The following is a 20,067-nucleotide window of genomic DNA, read 5'->3' as shown; positions in this document are numbered from 1 at the left end:
TGTAAAGAGTTATAGCTGAATGTCATGATGGTCTGGCATACAAGTGATAAATGGAAATTTAACGGAAACAAGAGTCTGGTGAACTGCACATTACATGCCTACCATATGTTCAATAGCCCTTGATGCTGATAACCAAAATGTTTGTGCTGAAACCACTTTGTCTCTTCCAGTTAGTGACCTTAATGTTTGACCTTTTGACTCAAATATCAACAACATGCTTCACACCCCCAAGTGTAAGCCATTCACAATGCTTGGTTCAGGTTAGTGATGTAGAAATAATGTTTTCATTTAGAAATCAGTTTTCTTCTTAAAGTTACAGTTATCTTAACCTTTGCCCATTTAACCCTGAAGGTGATGGGCTTCTTCCTTTGTCGCAGTGCTGGTGATCTACAAAGTTGTGCAAAAGCCATTTAATGTGGAGACAAAAGGAGTTCAATCTCCATTATCTTTGGTCAAGTTATGTAATAATGAACTATACAATCAGTGAAGAAGCCATTATTATCCTTTTAGAATTACCATGACCTCTGACCTTTAGACACCATATTCTGTTGATTTTTTAAAATTATCCTTAATGCAATTCATCCATAACGTTTGGTTGAGGAACTTATTCTTGAATAAGAGTTTCTGTGCAATACCTCTTTTTCCTTTAGTCAAAATGACCATAACCTCTGACCTTTCTGACAGGCTTTCTCCATGCACTAAATGTATGACATCTGCTAAAATTACCATACCAATGCTTCTGTCACAATGAACTTGACCTTAGACCTTCTGACTGCAAATATTTTTCTTACTCAAAATGCAAGACATCCACATATTTTGTTGAGTTATATTATCAATAAATTAAATCTCTGTGCTGAAACAATTTTAAATATTTCCGTTAGTGACCTTGATCTTTGATCTCAAAATCAACAGGTTTCACTCTCACAACATGTACAAGTTCGATCCAGGTTTAAAATCTAGAAGAAAAATTATTGTGAAGAAACTATTTTTCTTCTTCCAGCTATAGTGAGCTTGACCTTGGACCTTTGGACCCCATGTGCAAACCATCCACAAAGTTTGGTAATGGAGAACAACATAACAGGAAACAGACGATCTGGCAGAAAGCCAGTCACAAAAAAGTGATCCAAGATTATAAGTACTGAAAATGATCTAAAAATTAAATGACTCCACAGCAGTCCACAATAGCTTTGTGTGTGAAGATTTCCTGAAAGAAATATTCAGCAAAAAATGGAAATAAGGAACTTGTCATTAAGATCTTGTGAAAAGAATGGAAAGAAGCTGATAACAGTGTCATTACTCACAATGATCCTCTGCAGATTACTGAGTACAATGCTGTGCATGTGGGCAACACCACGGAACTGGTAGAAAACCATCTCGAGCAACTCTAATAGATGATGAGGCTGATTTGCATTTGCTAGGGTATCCCCTTGACCACAAGTGCTGAAATATAAACATTCCAAGATAACATTAATAGGGTATCCCTTTGACCTTAACCACACGTGCTGAAATATACACATTCCAAGATAACATTGATAGGGTTACCAAGGACTGTTAGATATGACTTTGGTTTGTACAGATTACTTTGTCAAGGACTGCTGAACATGACTTTGGTTTGTACAGGATTACTTTCTCAAGGACTGTTGAACATGACTGGTTTGTACAGGATTTCTCTGTCATGGACTGGTGAACATGACTTTGGTTTATATAGGATTACTTTGTCCAGGACTGTTGAACATGACTTTGGTTTGTACAGATTACTTTGTCAAGGACTGTTAATCATGACTGGTTTGTACAGGAGTACGCTGTCAAGGACTGTTGAACATGACTTTGGTTTATATAGGATTACTTTGTCAAGGACTGTTGGACATGACTTTGGTTTGTACAGATTACTTTGTCAAGGATTGTTGGACATGACTTTGGTTTCTACAGGATTATTTTGTCAAGGACTGTTGGACATGACTTTAGTTTCTATAGCATTACTCTACAGTGGAGAACAAAATCATAACAATCATGCTATCATGACTACCGTGACCATAAGGTAGGTAACTGAGTTTTTCAAGCCATTCAAAACACTTGTTGCTGGTGACACTGATATGTGTTCACTGTCACCTAGAGTTGTGTTGTTTAACTGGTTTCCTGTATATCCTCCATGAAACACACACACACAGATATATATATATATATATATATATATATATATATATATATATATATAGAATACTTTGGTGGCAAGAAAAGGCATGTATTTTTGCAATAAAACTGCAACAAAAACTTTTTCAACTAAATAATCATGATTTTCATTTCAAAAGTTAGGTGTTGATCAAGAAAAGATATTACTTACAAGTCTGTAAATGTGAACAAGAAAATTCAAGTAATTTATAATATCTGCCCTTACTTTTCAACTACTTCATTTGAAGCCCTGGCTACAATAGCAATCAACTCTGGATGAATCTGCAGCTTAAGTGCCTGTAAAAAATGTTGAATAGAAATAAATATACCATGAATGGTAATAGGTTGAATACAAATAAATATACCATGACTGAGAATAGGTTGCATATATATATTGGACAGAAATAAATATACCATGAATAGGAATATATTGGATAGAAATAATGTACAAGGAATGAGAAAAGGTTGGATATATATACCACAAATGAGAATAGGTTGGATATATATACCACAAATGAGAATAGGTTGAATACAAATAAATATAACATGAGTGAGAATAAATCAGATAGAAATAAATATGCAGTGAAGACAACATAACATTACTTTCACCAAAGAAAGTCTTGTCAATAGACTGTTGCTCTATAAGCCAAACAGAAATACATTTTCCCCGGTACTATAATCATCGCATGCAAAAATGTCAGCTTCTAGATTCTAAACAAAACCTACTATTCATTTTCCAGATTTTAGTAAAATGAAATTTCCTTAAATTATTATTGAACCAATGACAATTTTTCATCAACATGCAGCAATATAAACAGACTAATGTTTTTAAATATTTTTGTATAATTATTTAAGCATATATTTTTGTATAATTATTTAAGTATATATTTTGTATATTTAAGTAGACATTTTTGGATAATTATTTAATTACATATTTTTTCATAATTATTTAAGTATATATTTTTGTATAATTATTTAGGTATCTAGTTTTGCATATTTATTTAAGTATACAGTTTTGTATAACTATTTAAGTATACATTTTTTGCATAATTTTTTAAGTATACATTTTTTTATAATTATTTATGTATATATTTTTGAATAATTATTTAAGTATACCTTTGTGTATTATTATTCAAGTATACATCTTTTTATAATTATTTAAGTATACATTTTGTATAATTATTTAAGTATACATTTCTGTATGATTATGTAAGTATACATTTTTGAATACTTATTTAAGTATACAGTTATGTATAATTAGCTAAGCATACATTTATATATAATTGGTTAAGTACACATTTTTGTATAATTATTTCATTAAACATTTCTGTATAATTATTTAAGAATATACATTATTGTATAATTATTTAAGTCTCTAGGTTTGTATAATTATTTAAGTATACATTTTTGCATAATTATTTAAGTATCTAGTTTTGTATAATTATTTAAGTATACATTTTTGCATAACTATTTAAGTATATATTTTTGTATAATTATTTAAGTATACATTATTTATATAATTATTTGAGTATAAATTTTTGTATAATTATTAATGTATACAATACTGTATAATTATTTAAGTATATATTATCATATAATTATTTAAGTATCTAGTTTTGTATAATTATTTAAGTATACATTTTTGCATAATTTTTTAAGTATATAATTTCATATAATTATTTAAGTATAAATTCTTTGTATAATTATTTAAGTATACATATTTTGTATAATTATTTAAGTATACATTTTTTGTATAATTATTTGAGTATAAATTATTGTATAATTAAGTATACATTCTTTCGTATAATTATCTGAGTAGACATTTTTGTATAATTATTTGAGTACCTAGTTTTATATAATTATTTCAGCATATTTTTGACTAATTACTTAAGTATATATTTTTATATAATGATTTTAAGTATACATTTTTGTATAATAATGTAGGTATATATTTTTGTATAATGATTTAAAGTATTTATTTTTGTATAATTATTTAGGTATCTAGTTTTGTCCAATTATCTGAATATACATTTTTGTACAATTATTTAAGTATAAATTTTTATATAATTATTTAATTAAACATTTTTGTAAATTATTTATGTATATAATTTTGTAAAATTATTTGAGTATATGTTTTTGTGTAGTGAGAAAATTTGACTTTAGCAGTTGCATAGCAAGAAATTCTGGGTTCCCTGCAAAACTTAAATCTGGTACTCAAAGCAATAAATAAAAAAGCATTTTATGGGAACCAAAAAATCATATTTCAAAATCAGTATAAACAAGAACTGAATGTTTAGAAATTCTTTTATTTGGGCAATACATTACAAACACAATAAGAACCTAAAAATATCCTATAGACATATTTTCACAATTCTCAGTTTACTTTTAGCAACACACTCTGTGACTGGCTAAAAGGAGAAAAAAACGGAATATCTATATATTATTATAGATCCCATATGTGACTGGCTGTTTGCATAGAATACACTGTATGCATACCATGTGACTGGCTGTTTGCATAGAATACACTGTATGCATACCATGTGACTGGCTGTTTGCATAGAATACACTGTATGCATATCATGTGACTGGCTGTTTGCATATAATACACTGTATGCATACCATGTGACTGGCTGTTTGCACAGAATACAGTGTATGTATACCACATGTGACTGGCTGTTTGCATAGAGTACATTGTATGCATACCATGTGACTGGCTGTTTGCACAAAATACACTGTATGCATACCATGTGACTGGCTGTTTGCACAGAATACAGTGTATGTATACCACATGTGACTGGTTGTTTGCATAGAATACATTGTATGCATACCATGTGACTGCTGTTTTCACAGAATACAGTGCATGTACACCATATATGACTGGCTGTTTTCATAGAATACATAGTATAAATACCTCAGTAGGCCTCAGTATGAGACTAGTTCTGTTTGCAGAACTGCATCATACATATTTGTGAAGCCAAATATCAGAACTGCATCAAGCAGATGTGTGAAACAAAATATCAGAACTGTATCAAGCAATCAAGCAGATGTGTGAAGCCAAATAGCAGAACTGCATCATGTATATATGCAAAGCCAAATATCAGAACTGTATCATGCTGATGTGAAGCCAAATATCAGAACTGTATCATGCAGATGTGTGAAGCCAAATATCAGAACTGCATCATGTATATGTGCAAAGCCAAATATCAGAACTGCATTATGCAGATGTGTGAAACCAAATATCAGAACTGCATCATGCATATGTGATGCCAAATATCAGAACTGCATCATACAGATATCAGAACTGCATCATACAGATGTGTGATGCCAAATATCAGAACTGCATCATACAGATGTGTGATGCCAAATATCAGAACTGCATCATACAGATGCATGAAGTAAAAAATCAGAACTTCATCATGAAGATGTGTCAAGTAAAATATCAGAAAAAATCAACTAAATCTTTTTCTCATGCATAAATACTGCATTATTGATTTTAGTTTAGGGAAATTCTCCAAGTTAGAAAAACGTCTGTCAGCAAAATTATTTTGTACATTATTGCATTATTATGTGTATTAATGACCACTTGGGTTAGGTAAATTGTACCATCTTAAGTAACATGGCATGGGTGTACATTAGTTTGAGAAGAAATAAGCATGCATTAGCCAGCATGTCAAGCCTGCTGCGATGCTGTTTTCCAGATTCAAAATATGATGGCGTGAAATCGTACTGAAATAAAAGGAAGTGAAAAGCTCTAGCACTGAGTTTAATTTTGGGTGTAGACAGATGCAAGGATAGACAACAGACAGATGCACAGACATACATGTACAAGGAAGTAAAAGTAATCATAATATAGAGCATTCACCTAGACAGAGTTGACAACATTTACCCATCATGCTATAATGACCACCCTGTCTATTATTTTTCAGAAACTTCAGACAAAATTTTTAACACAAAATTTGAACATACACAATTATGCCAATGCTGTTTGCATGCAAAAAGTTACATAAGTTCTGCTGAATAATGTGTATATTATATAATAAGTACTTTTTACATGCTGCCAATTTTTATTGACTTGTATGTATGGTTTTTCTGTAAAAGAACATAATTAAAACACAGGTAATAAATAATGTGTTTAATTGATCTATTAAACTCTGTAAAAAAAATGTAACCTGGTCAGTATCTACATCAGTAAAAGCAACCCACCATACCCCACCCCCAATATGGATACCTCTGCAGCCTCAGGTACTTTCTTCAGAATAAAGAGGGATTCAACCAAAATGGCCACAAATTTATTTGAATCCTCTTCGGGATCTCTGGTCAGGTCCTCAGTTAGCCGAGTGTTGACTGTCAGAAGACTGCTTGACTGCTGTCCCAACATTTGAGGTGGGGGAACCCGACCACCTCCACTTCCCATTCCAACTTCTGAAATATCAATCATCACAAATCAAACATGCATCATGAAGAACAACAATGACAGAAAGAAAGGTTGTACAGTAAAAATGGCATGTCACTGAACCATACCATAATATACTCTTGTACAGTAATAATGTCATGTCACTGAATCATACCATAATATACTTTTGTACAGTGACAATATCATGTCACTGAAACATACCATAATAAACTCTTGTACAGTGACAAGATTGTGGCACTGATCCATACCATAATAAACTCTTGTACAGTGACAATATTGTGGCGCTGAATCATAACATAATATACTCTTGTACTGTGATAATATCATACCACCGATCCATACCATAATAAACTCTTGTACAGTAATAATGTCATGGCACTGATCCATACCATAATATACTTTTGTATAGTAACAATGTCATGGCATTAATCCATATCATAATATACTTTTGTGCAGTAACAATGTTATGGCTATCATCCATACCATAATATTCTTGTACAGTAACAATGTCATGACATTCATCCATACTATAATACTCTTGTACAGTAACAATGTCAGGGCATTGATCCATACCATAATATACTCTTGAACAGTAACAATGACATGGCATTGATCCATACCATAATATACTCTTGTACAGTAACAATGTCATGGCACTGATCCATACCATAACGCTCTTGTACAGTAACAATGTCATGGCATTGATCCATACCATAATATACTATTGTACAGCAACAATGTCACAGCATTGATCCATACCATAATATACACTTGCACAGTAGCAATGTCACTGTATTGATCCATACCATAATATATTCTTGTACAGTAGCAATGATATGACACTGATCCATACCATAATATACACTTGCTAAACTGTTCAAATAGATTTGGATTTACAACGTTTTATAAGAAAAATGTTTGTTATATATCTGATAAAAATCTGTTCCTGGGAAATTTCTTTAGGACGTTTTTATTTATTTAAAAAAACATCACAAAATGGTCCCATCTTATTAGGGACCAAGCAAAGTCCACTAATCAAACAAAGTAATGATATTTTGCATAAGCCATACTTATTAATGCTGATGAAATTAGTATTAAGTTCCCTTTTAAACTTAACTATATCACTAATGATATATATGATGTGAAAATTCCCTTTTGTGAGACTAAAAATACCACTCGGTTATTGACTGCACCTATACTGTATAAAAAATATGCTGATATTAAGTTTTTTTTCCTGTGTACAAATAATGGTTATTATTAATTAAATTACTGCACCAGTCTATGTGATTTGGCTCAGTTCCATATTTAGGGAGATCACTGCCACATCTTGAAGTAGTAGTCTTTAAATCAGTTCAGTTCAGAAAACAGTTCAGGCATCCTTTTTAGAAATTATCTTTCAAATTTTCTGAGGCTGGATATTATGAATAAATTCTTCTCACAGACAACCTTTAGATGCATACATTATTGTAGTTTGGATCACAGTCTCAAACAGCAATAAATGTTCACAAACATCTATTATTGTAGCTTGGGTCACAGTCACAACATCAATAAATGTACACAAACATACATTATTGTAGTCTGGGTCACAGTCACAAACAGCAATAAATGTATACAAATATACATAATTGCCGTCTGGGTCACAGTCACAAACAGCAATAAATGTATATAAATATACCTTATTGGGGCACTCTACAGATATTATGAAATGCTGAGAGAGTGGTGGGTGTAAGGTGAAGTTGTTTACATTTGTATAATGGAGAAAATGTTGGTATACCTCTATATTACTTTCATGTTTTGTGGCTGAAATTTCTTGGGATTTTGTACTTGTGGAAACTGTACATGATCTAAGCACACAGCTAACTAAAATGAATTCTTTTTGTGCTCATAAAATCAGTCTGAATTAGTCTAAAGTACACCATCTTTAGCAGTTATTAAAATAGGGAAAATTAATTTGGCAGACTAGACAATACCAGCTTCTGAAAGTGCAAAGCATGAATTACCAAATACACCAATCCCTCGATAACTAGCACCCTGATAACTCGCAGACCAGCTTAAAATGCAGGGTCAGGCATGGATCCCCTTTTTTTAAACCAGAAAACACCCCCAAAATTGATCCCTATTTCTTGAACTTGAAGAAAATCATGATCAAAATTGGCAACTGAAATGTTGATATATCACTCGTTTTATGGTTGAAAATGGTAGATAGGATCTGGAAATTTTAAACATTTTAAAGTTATCAACTTTTAATAAGAAATCATATAATTGGTTACATTTTCTTTCCAAATGGAAAAATTCTTAGTACACTGTAATTAGAGATATTCAAGGAAAGTTTGATCAATGAAAATGTTACATACGTCTAGTGTAGGCAGCACATTAATATTTAAATGCCAATTAAAAAAAAATTAAGTGAAATTTGTAGTTTTAGTTCTGTCTTTCAGTTCCTCTAAGGTATACTCATCATAAATGCAATGTGTATTTAAACATAAAATGTGTCAATCTACAGTAATAGCTATGTCCTCAAGAGTTTCTCTGAGAGCCTAATTAAGTGCGGGGCCCCGAGTGGCCGAGTGGTCTAAAGCGCTCTTCGTTACGGATCACTGCCATCTCACCTCTGTCTGCGGCGGTTCGAGTCTAAGATTCAGCCAATGTGGGCATGTGAGAAAGCCTGCCAGTAGCTTCTCGTGGGTCGGTCGTTCTTTCCGGGGTTTTCCGGGTTCTTCCTCCACCATTAATACTGGCCGCCATGTATAGCCTATCGTGCTGAAAAATGGCGTTAAACCCCACAACAACAACAACAACTAATTAAGTGCCGACCATGTTTTAATCATTGACTTGTGGAAGTATTTGTTGTATTGCTGCACAGAATTAAAAGCTGCCCTCCTTCATATTATCACGTTAATTATATCTTTTGAATCAAATTAAGGAGGTGGAATAAAAGAAAAGTTCAAAGGTTTACATAAAATCTAGCGGCCCCAGTCATATGTTTGGTGTACTCACTTCAGTGGATCAGTCAAACGCTGTTATAAATGTTATTGTGTATGTAACATAAACTACCTTAAATTAACAGACTCATTCATAACTCTGATCAAAGATAGCTAGGCTACCAAGCAAAATGAATACATCGTAAAATAAAGAGCTTGGTTTTACAGATACGGACCATTGTGGGCATGCGAGTTTCAGAGAATTCTTGAACTGGCACTTTGAGATACCTTCAAGGATGATAAGAAGTTTCACTATTACTTCCAATGAAAGCATGACATCAATACTGTACTAACTGAACGATGTAAAAAAGACAACAAAAAAACCCCTACAAATTGAGTTTCAACGTAGACGATTGTCTCAAGAAATAAATGTTGTTAGTTTTGGAAAAAAAAGGAATCTTGTTTGGTGGTGTATCAACAGTCAGTCAAGTTCCCTGCTACTTTGTCTCATGGCTTGGCAGTATACTATTAAATACCACTCTGGGAACCAGACTAATCAACAAAACAAAAAGCAGTGTCATAATACACAGATGTTTGTGCATACTGCTGAAACTAGTTGGAATGATCTTTCACATGGACATTCTGAAAATAAATGTTATTAACACAGAATAAAGAACACCTTCATTAGAAAAACCACATTATTAACAATTATTATCAACGTGATTGTACACGAGGATTCAGTCATTAAACAGCCAATTTGCCTAACTCCAAGCCCAACCCACTCATAGTTTTCTGGATGTAGACTCTAAGTGGATTTTTTAAATTTTTGGGAGGTCCCTCTGTAACTCACGCATTCACTTATAATAGTGCAGTCTGTTTGTGGACCCATTCTTCACAATTTATCTCCTAAGTTCAGGAAGTGAAAATGACCAAGCAGAACTAGCAGTTTTTTGAGAGGTGCACATCTGAAGCAAGGCCAAGCCGTATACTCTACAACCCATATTATACCCTTCAACCATGCACCAAAATAATGGCAAGTAAAAGGTTCTTCAAATAATACCGAAGATATACAGTCTTTTTTAAATAGCCAGTACAACCAGTGAGGAAACATGGGGATATTCTTTTCTTTAACATTCTAAACCTTTGCAAAATATGAAAATGTAGAGTGCCACCTATTGTATTCCGAGTCACAGTCACAAATAGTAATACATGCACACATGCAGACTGACATAGTTCTACATGCTAGAAAAACAAACACCAGAATTTATTTGCAAAAGAAACCATTAAACATCATCATTAATTTTTTACTATTAGCATGGACTACTTCTATCTTGGAACACTGATACACAATCTTGACAAGAGAGATATTAATTCATGGAATATATCCAGGAATAAAGTTAACTTTTATTACTACATGACTTATCTGACACAGAGAAAAGTAATTTCAAATGTCCATATATTGAGATTCATGATAGTCATCAGAAATAAATCAAAACAATTGTACCTGATTTCCAAGCAGATAAATTGTTGTCTTTAGGTTTCTTTGTTAATAAGGTATTGGCATGATTTGCAGGTTTTGCTTTACATGACAAAGGGGTGTAGTAACTGTATTTAAAAAAAATTTAATAATTCTATTTAAAAATTAATACCAGATACTTAGTTTTAAGCTAGATCAATTTGCGTAACAAATCATTAATGCTAGCATCAGAATTATTTTTACAAGTCATTGGGTATAGGAAACATATATCAGTAAGCATGGTCCAAAAAGCCCATAAAAACACCACTAAATCAAGCTGGCACCATTTCCATTCAGGACCAACAAGATGTCATAAGAAATCTTTTAGAAAAACCACATGACCATCCATTCATTAATGATAACAATTTCAAGATGGCTTCTGTGGCAGCCATACTGGATGACTTAGTGGTGTCAACTTCATTTAGGACCAACAAGACTGTGGGATAAATGTGTGTGAAAAGTTTAATGGCAACACTTCAACTAATTTAGGTGGAGTAGCAATAATAATCTTGTGCTAATGCATGGGCAGACAGTGGATGACAGACTAAAGACCATCTGGTCTGCTAAAAGAGCTAATATGCAGTCTTTTTCATAACTGACCAAGAGGCCTAGACCCTTATTTTCTAAGTCTTCTCAGCACCAAAGTCAAGCCCAACATTCTCAATAAAGATATGCAATGTAAACTGCATTATTAAAGTTTACTGTACAATTTGTGGAAGAAAAGTATGGACAAATGACCCAAGTAGGTCTGAGATCGGTCAAGTAGCTGACAACTATCTGAGACGCAAATGTAAGGAAAGTTGGCCTCAAAAATCTGGGTTGGTGTAATAATTTCTAACATTTAAAGGTTTATATTTTATACCACTAGAGCCATAATGGATGGCAGATTAGTATAATACTACTGGTAGCCATAATGGATGGCAGATTAGCATCATCTGCACACAAAAATCTTGAGTAATGGTAGAACCAGTGCGATTCTGGCCAATTTAAATAAATTTGGGAACTGGTCTTCATGACATTCGAACTTATTTTTCCACAATGCGATCATGATGTGATCCCATGGATGATTCTGTTGTAGGATCACATTTGTTGAAAGGCTGTATTCAGCCAAGGTTGCAGACTTTGATGAACATAGGTTAACCTGTGCAACCAATTTCATTAGTGAATGGATTATATTTCTTATCGTCTCTACAAAAAACACATAGCATCCCTCCGTTTTAGTTTTTTCCATTTACCAGTCGCAGGTAATCAACCAATTTCAATTAGTTTTCTTCTCTTTTTCTCAGCCTCCAGTTCCTTGTGCTGTGGACAAGGTAATGACTATATTTCCATATCATCAGTTTGTGCGATACCTTCAGTGCATGTCAGAATCTGAGAACTTTCCTCCTGTTATCAACCATAGCAGACAATCTTACTATAAAGAAATCAGCCATCTTCCATTCCAACATTCATAAAACTTGCTGCTTGCTATGCTCTATACACTTATGTTATGCTGATAAATAGATCTGTTTGCTATACAATCAGAAGCCTTCAATAGTTTCTATAGAGTTCAGACCTTCATCAACAGCTGCCTAAGAAGAATTCTCCAGGTCCACTGGCCAGACACCATCAGCAACACCAACCTGTGGCAGAGAACCTCCCAGCTTCCAGTAGAGGATGTGATCAAGAAGAGAAGGTGGGGTTGGATAGGACACATTCTACGTAAGTCGCCAACCAACATTACCAGACAGGCATTGAAATGGAACCCTCAGAGTAAGCAGAGAAGGGGACGACCAAGAAACACCTGGTGAAGCGACTTTGAGGCGAACATCATTAAGATGGGTCACACCTGGAGACAGGTTCAAGGGATGGCACATGACAGAAGCCTCTGGCGATCTTTTGTGAGCTGCCTTGACCTCGGCAGGGGTGACAGGCAAAACTAACTAACATCAATAGTTTCTGCAAATCTCAGAGCAGATCTCAATCATACAGATACTTCTCAAACATTAAATCTAACTTAATATAGCTTGACTGAAATCATCTGAAAAATGGATGACAAAGACTTAACGTGACAAACTAATATTTTTAATTTTTGTCTATAAAAAAAAACATAAACAAAGTTGCGTGACTAAACGATTTTTTTGGGGGCGAGAAACCCACAATTATGCAGCCTGGCAGCATCTCTGATAAACGTGTGGCCTGTCAAAACAGTACTCACTATGTTTTCAAATTTGACAATCCTGTTGATTGAGCTCTGCAAATACAATACTTGTTTTGTGCACAGTAGAGTTCTAAAAATTCCTGTGCATGTTTGACCTCGATTCTTGGCTTGCATGTGTGTGTGTGTGATTTGGATTTTTAACACAGCTTTTAACAATTTTTCAGTCATATCACTATGATGTCTGCAGTGTGACAGTTTATAGTGATGTCTAGCACTGGGGCATCACGCTGCAGACATGCAGCATGATGTACCAGGCAGTCACATTATCCTGACACCAGGCAGAACAGTCCTAATACTAACCTCTTAATGCTGAGCGCCAAGCGAAGCAGCTGTTAGTACCATTTTTCTAAGTCTTTGGTATGACTCAACCGAGGATCGAACCCACGACCTCCCGCATCTGAGGCAGATGCTTTAACCACTAGGCCACCGGAGCAGTCCTTGGCTTGTAAAGTCAGCACAATCTTTGTTTTCCTATGTTACAACATTTGATCATGCTGCAAATTCGGTACTTGTTCTGTGCCAAAGTAATAAAAGGTCGTTATTTAATTTCCCCATGATCCAGCTACACAACTGACACATGTTCAGTTGCATCCTTTAATAGATTTAAAAAACTGTATATCAAAGTGTTACTTACAGAGCCTGAGCTCAGTCTCTACAATAGCACCTGTATTTGGCAGTGAAGTGTAGGAAACAGAGTCAGATAATATTAAGACTAGACGATGATTTATAATGACTAGATGACAATGGAGGATTTCAAATCATTACCAGACAATAAGGATCAATTCTTTGACTTTGCAGCAAATGACCTTGGTGACAGATATAGGATACTGTGAATTGCAAGATGTGTGGAAATAACATAATATGGAATATTGTGAATCAGATCATTCTTAACTATTTTTATACTGGTTTTGTGACCCATAATTGCATTTCAAATGTCAAGCATTATGCATTTTGATGGATTTTATTACAAGAAGATGGACAAATTTTAATGTATCCATCCATCCATCCTGGCTTGATTATTTTTCCAAACTGCAACTCTGACTCACTGGCCACAAGTCACTACTTAAGACTAGTCAGGCTTGCAAAATACTCTCTGACTTATAGGAGTGTCAAAGAAAATTTAAAAGAAAATAAACAGTGGCCTTACTTAATAGCAGATCAGTATCCTCTGTATAAAATGTAAAGGCCTTCTTGCCAAGATGCTGTTTGAAACTTCTGTATAAAGAAAGACCTTGCCAGGATGCTGTTTGATGCTGATGTTGATGTTGTAGCGTTTAACGCCATTTTTCAGCACAAGATAGGCTATACTACTGGCAAGCTTTCTCACATACTCACATTGGCTGAATCCAAGACTCAAGCCCATGCAGACAGAGGTGAGATGGCAGTGATCCATAACAGTGAATGCTTTAGACCACTAGGCCATTCAGGGCCCCAGGATGCAGTCTGAAAACATTTGTATAAAATATAAAGACCTCCTTGCCAGGATGCTAATTAAAATACATGTATAAAATGTAAGGTCTATATGCCAGGATGCTATCTAAAATATTTGTATAGTAAGGTCTATATGCCAGGATGCTATCTGAAATATTTGCATAAAATGTAAGATCTATATGACAGGATGCTATTTGAAATATTTGTATAAAATGTAAGGTCTATATGCCAGGATGCTATCTGAAATATTTGTATAAAATGTAAGGTCTATATGCCAGGATGCTGTTTGAAATATTTGTATAAAATGTAAGGTCTATATGACAGGATGCTATTTGAAATATTTGTAAAATAAATGGCCTTCATGGCAGGATGCTGTTTGAAACATTTGGTTGAAGATGGTTTAGCGGTTTTTGAGAATATGATGAAAATATCAATTGTTAATGGACAACAGAAGACAGACAATGCATAACAAACAATAGATGATTCATGCTGGATGCAGGACCACAATAACGTCCCTTGGCCTTAGAGCCAAGTTAGCCAAAAGCAAGCAAATGTCTTATATTTCAACTTTATACAAGTAAAAGTATAATATTCTGACTTTATTCAAGTAACTTATTACAGGAATATCAATTTCTGAGCCTGAACCAAGTTTGGAGAATGTAAGGACCAGATATACTGTGTGACTGGAAACTTACTGTTGACAGAAGCTGCTGATTCTGTCTGTCTGAGTAACATCTCCCCTTTCCTGCCTGACCCCGATCGGCTTGTACTAGGTGCTGAGGACTTCATGTAGATCTGTCGATTTAGCTCCTTAATCAGGTTCTCGTGCATTTGCTAAAAATAATTTATTTGAATTCATTTTAAATTGGTAACAACAGGAATATTTCAAATTGATGGCACCTTGAAATTTGTACACTTACGGAGAATCTTTCTTCCAGTAAATATGATTGCAATAAACACAAGAAAATTTGTCTTAACCAGACACTATGGTCTCAGGATGAGGACACTGTACAATTAAAGATGACTTTTTGGGATACGTAATTTGCCTGATTTTCAATCTCAAGATGTTGTTAAAATGTGGACCACTTATAAAGAAAAATCACTGCAAGTGGTACCATGTCTCTAAATAACCTTAAAATGATAGTTGAACAAGAATTTAAAAGTTCATATAAAAAAAAAACCAGTTAAATAGATTTCTCATATGGCATAGATTGAGAAAGCAAATGTTTAAGTAAATTATGTTTCAAGAAAACCTACCCGATCACATTAACATGAGGAAAATAAACCTTACTACCTCCTGAATCCAGCCCTGCCAAAGATGAAAATTTGTCTTTTCTGTCTATAATTATACAGACATAGGGCAATAACTCTTGTCACCTATAGGTAGTGATAGTTTTAAGTTAAGTAGAACATTGTGTAATGGGATGAATCACATTTGAGGGAGGATGTGAGGTATTAAAGTAATGTAATTGGGTAAGTATTCTATGAAAAACATTACTGACTAAAAAATTTGCTTTCTCCTTCTAATACATTCATCAATCACAATAATGTTAGGAGAATATGCAGTTGGTGGAGGGAATGTTGAGCATCCACCTTGGTTAACCTCTATATGCAGGTTAACACACCTTTCTAACACAGCAGCAGCACAACCAGAGGCAACATGAATAAGTCTGGAAAGAAGAAATAATGGTATTTCTTACCACATACATTTTCCAGGTGAATCCAGTGAAAGGTTTGCAGAGTGCCTGTCTGGAGGTTGTGCTGATGTCAACTGGGTCTGGTAACTGCTTGTGCAACTGAGACTGAGTCTACCAGAGTTTGTCACTGTGGAACCACGTCTTGTAGATAAAACTCAAGAAGGATTACTGTGCATGCCAACCGATGGCCTCAGTGATATCTTTCACAGAGATATGACAGTCAAGGCAAGGCTTACAGAGATCACTTTTATCTCATAAGCAGATATCTTCATGAGCTAACTCTGTTCTAGTACTATGTCAGAGCATGATGTGCATAATACCCACTTCAGCACTGATGACTGGGCTCGAGGGGTTATGTTCTCTTTCCCAGGTATAAATGGGAGAAAAAGGAATCTTTGCACTACATAAACTGGCTCAGTCTGCTTCAGATAAAGTTGAAGAACGTGTATCAGGTCCAGTCTGAAAGCCTCTTGGGTTGTGTCAATAAAAGAGAGGTCGTATGATGAATTTTTTATTGCCCACTGATGACAGCCAATTCCTGGCGATTAAACAGGGTTGCATCATAAGGACTGTCAAGCCATCTGATTGAAACTGAAGGTAGGCTGGGTCATCAGAGACAGCATGCAATTCAATGACTCTGCATGCCAAAGTGAATGCTATCAGGAAATGGGTTTTGTATCAAAGGAACTTCAGCAAGGTCCTGGCTAAACGCTTGAATTTGTTTGAATTCAACCAGATCAGAACCCACGAAATATTCCACTGAGGAAAACAATGTAAGTGATTTAGGCATATGCAAGACAAAGTTGGACAAGTCTGAGAGGTCTTTGTTATGACCAAGATCCTTCCTGCCATACTGATGGAATGTGTCCAATATCATAGAATGATAGTCTTCAATAATAATTGGAGCCAACTTCATCTCCTCAAACAGAGAAAGAAAAAAGTCAGCTACCTGTGGGACAGAGGCACTCAAAAGCCAGTGTTTCTGCCTTTGTATCAGCCCCTGAAAATGTGCCACTTCCTTTCATAAGCCTTTAACGTGGAGGGTCTTCTAGATAATGCAGTTCTTTCCAAGATTGAAGGGTAGAATTGTTTCTGCTGCAAGGCTCTCTGTACAAGAAGTAGATGTGAAAGAGAAGACTGTCCAAGGAAGGTTGGAACACATGTATACAAGGCTGTTTGAGAAGACATGGCTTGGCCAGGATCTTTCTGGGTAGAACTAATGTAAGACCAAGAAGATCATTGATCCTGGATTTGTCCCAACTGAGAGGGGCAATCAGAATCATTTTGCATGTCTGGCCCCTCAATTTCTGTATAATCTTAGGATCTAAAATATGTGGGGAGTAGGCAAAGGCCCACAGACCCTCCCAACTGAAAGAGCATTTAAAGACCATGCCTTGGGATCTAGTACTGGGGAAATGAAGGTAGACAGCTTTTTATTCCATGGTTCTTTTTCTCAACAAGAAACATCCACAAATGGAAGGTCTGACAAACCAATGGATGAATCAATATAAAATTATATACCCCTTTTACATTCAAGACAGAGCAAAAACAATAATACCTCCTTTCTTAATATGATCTCAGCCTTTAAATCCTTCAGAGCCTCCACGCCTGCTAGGTTACCCTCTAACTTGGCAACTGAAATAAAAAATAAATAGGTGACAATCATTTGCAGCCTCCACACCTGCTAGGTTACCCTCTAACTTGGCAACTGAAATAAAAAATAAATAGCTGATAATCATTTGCAGCCTCCAGACCTGCTAGGTTACCCTCTAACTTGGCAACTGAAATAAAAAATAAATAGCTGACAATCATTTGCAGCCTCCAGACCTGCTAGGTTACCCTCTAACTTGGCAACTGAAATAAAAAATAAATAGCTGACAATCATTTGCAGCCTCCACACCTGCTAGGTTCTCCTCTGACTTATAAAATAAATATTTGATGACCATTTGCATCAAACTTAGTTTATAATGCTACAATGTTTAACATGAATAGTGCCTGATAGTGCACTCCACAATTATAGTTCACCTCATTGAACCTTGTAGCATTCCACAGTAGAGATCACAAAAGTCAATTAACATGCAGAAAATAAATTCAGACTAAGCGATCCTGACAATTTAATGTTAGCCAATTTTCTCACTACTCTTTCATACAATTTGTTATCTTTGCATTTTTTCTTTTTAAATGTAAAAATTGTAGTTTTTAATTGGTACTATACAGACAGTATCATGCTGATATACTGTTAAGGCATATAATTACATAAATGCATGTATGCATGCCAAAGATTGGAAAAAATGTGAACTGTTATTATACAATTGACCCATCAAAGGCATATGGCCCCCCCCCCATCTTTCTCTTACCTCAGTAAGTTAACTTCAGTAATTATCTATTATTCATGCTTGCAAGTCTATAGAATTGCCACTATAAATTTTTCTGTCTCTTAAACATTTAATCTTCTGGGGGTGGGGGTGGGGAAGGGGTATATTTTCAAACAAATTCTTTTATATATCTCAAGATATTTTTTTAAACCAATATGACAGATAGAGTTAGTTCATTTTATTTCTATAAAACAGAGAAAGATAATGTTCTTCAAGCTATATTGTTTCAAAAACACCCACCCCCACCAACAACTACAACACAAAATAAAATGGTCCATCCCAAAAATAGCTACATGTTGCTAGTTAGTAAGTACTAGCTTTGAATATAATCACTAAACTGTACATTTGGAAAGGTTTGGATTTTGAAGAGAAGTTTATACTACTTGTTGTTGGTGCCATAATTTAAATACAAAAGCATGATTACCATCCAAAATTATAATCTAAATTTAGATCCTTTCACCCTTTCCTTCACATCCCTTTTTGAAAACAATTTAAGTCATTATTTTTGGATTCGTCTTTACTGATTGGTCTATTCCCAACTTGACTGAGGCATAGAACTGTACAATATACAGTCAGAAGTTATGGCCCTAAGGTAATATCACCCCTGTTGCAATGATAATTATCTTTACAGCACAGCCAAAACTGAAGTGTAAAAATTCTGTTTTTTATGCTTACCAATATTTTATTTGTGCAATTAACTAGTGAACAATACTTAGATAGGTAACTGTGTTTATTTGACTGACTGACTTTTACTTTCTTACTGTTTTCAGCATCATTAATTTTATCTGAAATGAAGCTGCAATGTTATTTATTTGTTATATAGGCAACCATCCATCCCTACAAGATGATGGATATGCAATAGCCATTGGTGGTTGTTAGTTTGTGCTCCATTTCCTCTAATGGCTAGCAAGTCATATTCTTGAACAAGAACACTTGCCACAAGGGACATAACTGTGTTTTTCTGTGATAGGCAGAGACTGGATGCACACTGTTTCCTGCATCGGTGCTTGCTATATGGTTGGTCCAGCCACAGTGCTTGCTATGCGGTTGGTCCAGCCATTGTTCATCATGTTATAACTCTATGGTCATAAACTAAGTAACATGAAGAAGCAAAATGAATAAGTTTTGTAAAACCTAACAAATAATTTTATAATTAAAGTTATAAATTGAAAATGTAAGAGGAACTTACAGTATCATGAACTGAATCCATAATAATCTTAAAAGTTCTATTCAAGTCCAAAAAAATCAAACGTTCTGAATGAACTTCAGTTCTTTGAATGCACTGGTCTGCCAACAGTCCTGACATATCAAAATAGATTGTTTTATTGTTTTGAAGGTGTCTAA

At 34.5% G+C, this 20,067-nt stretch overlaps 1 protein-coding gene across 3 annotated transcripts in view; it reads right to left on the bottom strand.

Annotated features, from left to right (window-relative positions):
• LOC149794617 (exocyst complex component 4-like) overlaps positions 1–20,067 on the bottom strand; it is a 109,085-nt gene that overhangs the window by 48,009 nt on the left and 41,009 nt on the right. For all 3 annotated transcript variants that reach the window (XM_089964224.1, XM_089964225.1, XM_089964226.1), the window contains exons 7-11: positions 17,907–17,983; positions 15,347–15,485; positions 6,398–6,591; positions 2,396–2,466; positions 1,302–1,440 (exon numbers count right to left, since the gene is read on the bottom strand). In XM_089964224.1, coding sequence (XP_089820350.1) covers positions 1,302–1,440; positions 2,396–2,466; positions 6,398–6,591; positions 15,347–15,485; positions 17,907–17,983 — 620 coding nt within the window. The remainder of the gene's footprint in view (positions 1–1,301; positions 1,441–2,395; positions 2,467–6,397; positions 6,592–15,346; positions 15,486–17,906; positions 17,984–20,067) is intronic.

This window comes from Sinohyriopsis cumingii, chromosome 7 (assembly GCF_028554795.1).
Source record: "Sinohyriopsis cumingii isolate HCF-2022 chromosome 7, ASM2855479v2, whole genome shotgun sequence".
Lineage (NCBI taxonomy): Eukaryota > Metazoa > Mollusca > Bivalvia > Unionida > Unionidae > Sinohyriopsis > Sinohyriopsis cumingii.
The sequence above is the reverse complement of the archived record's forward strand: the minus strand, read 5'-3'. Positions and strand labels throughout refer to the sequence as shown.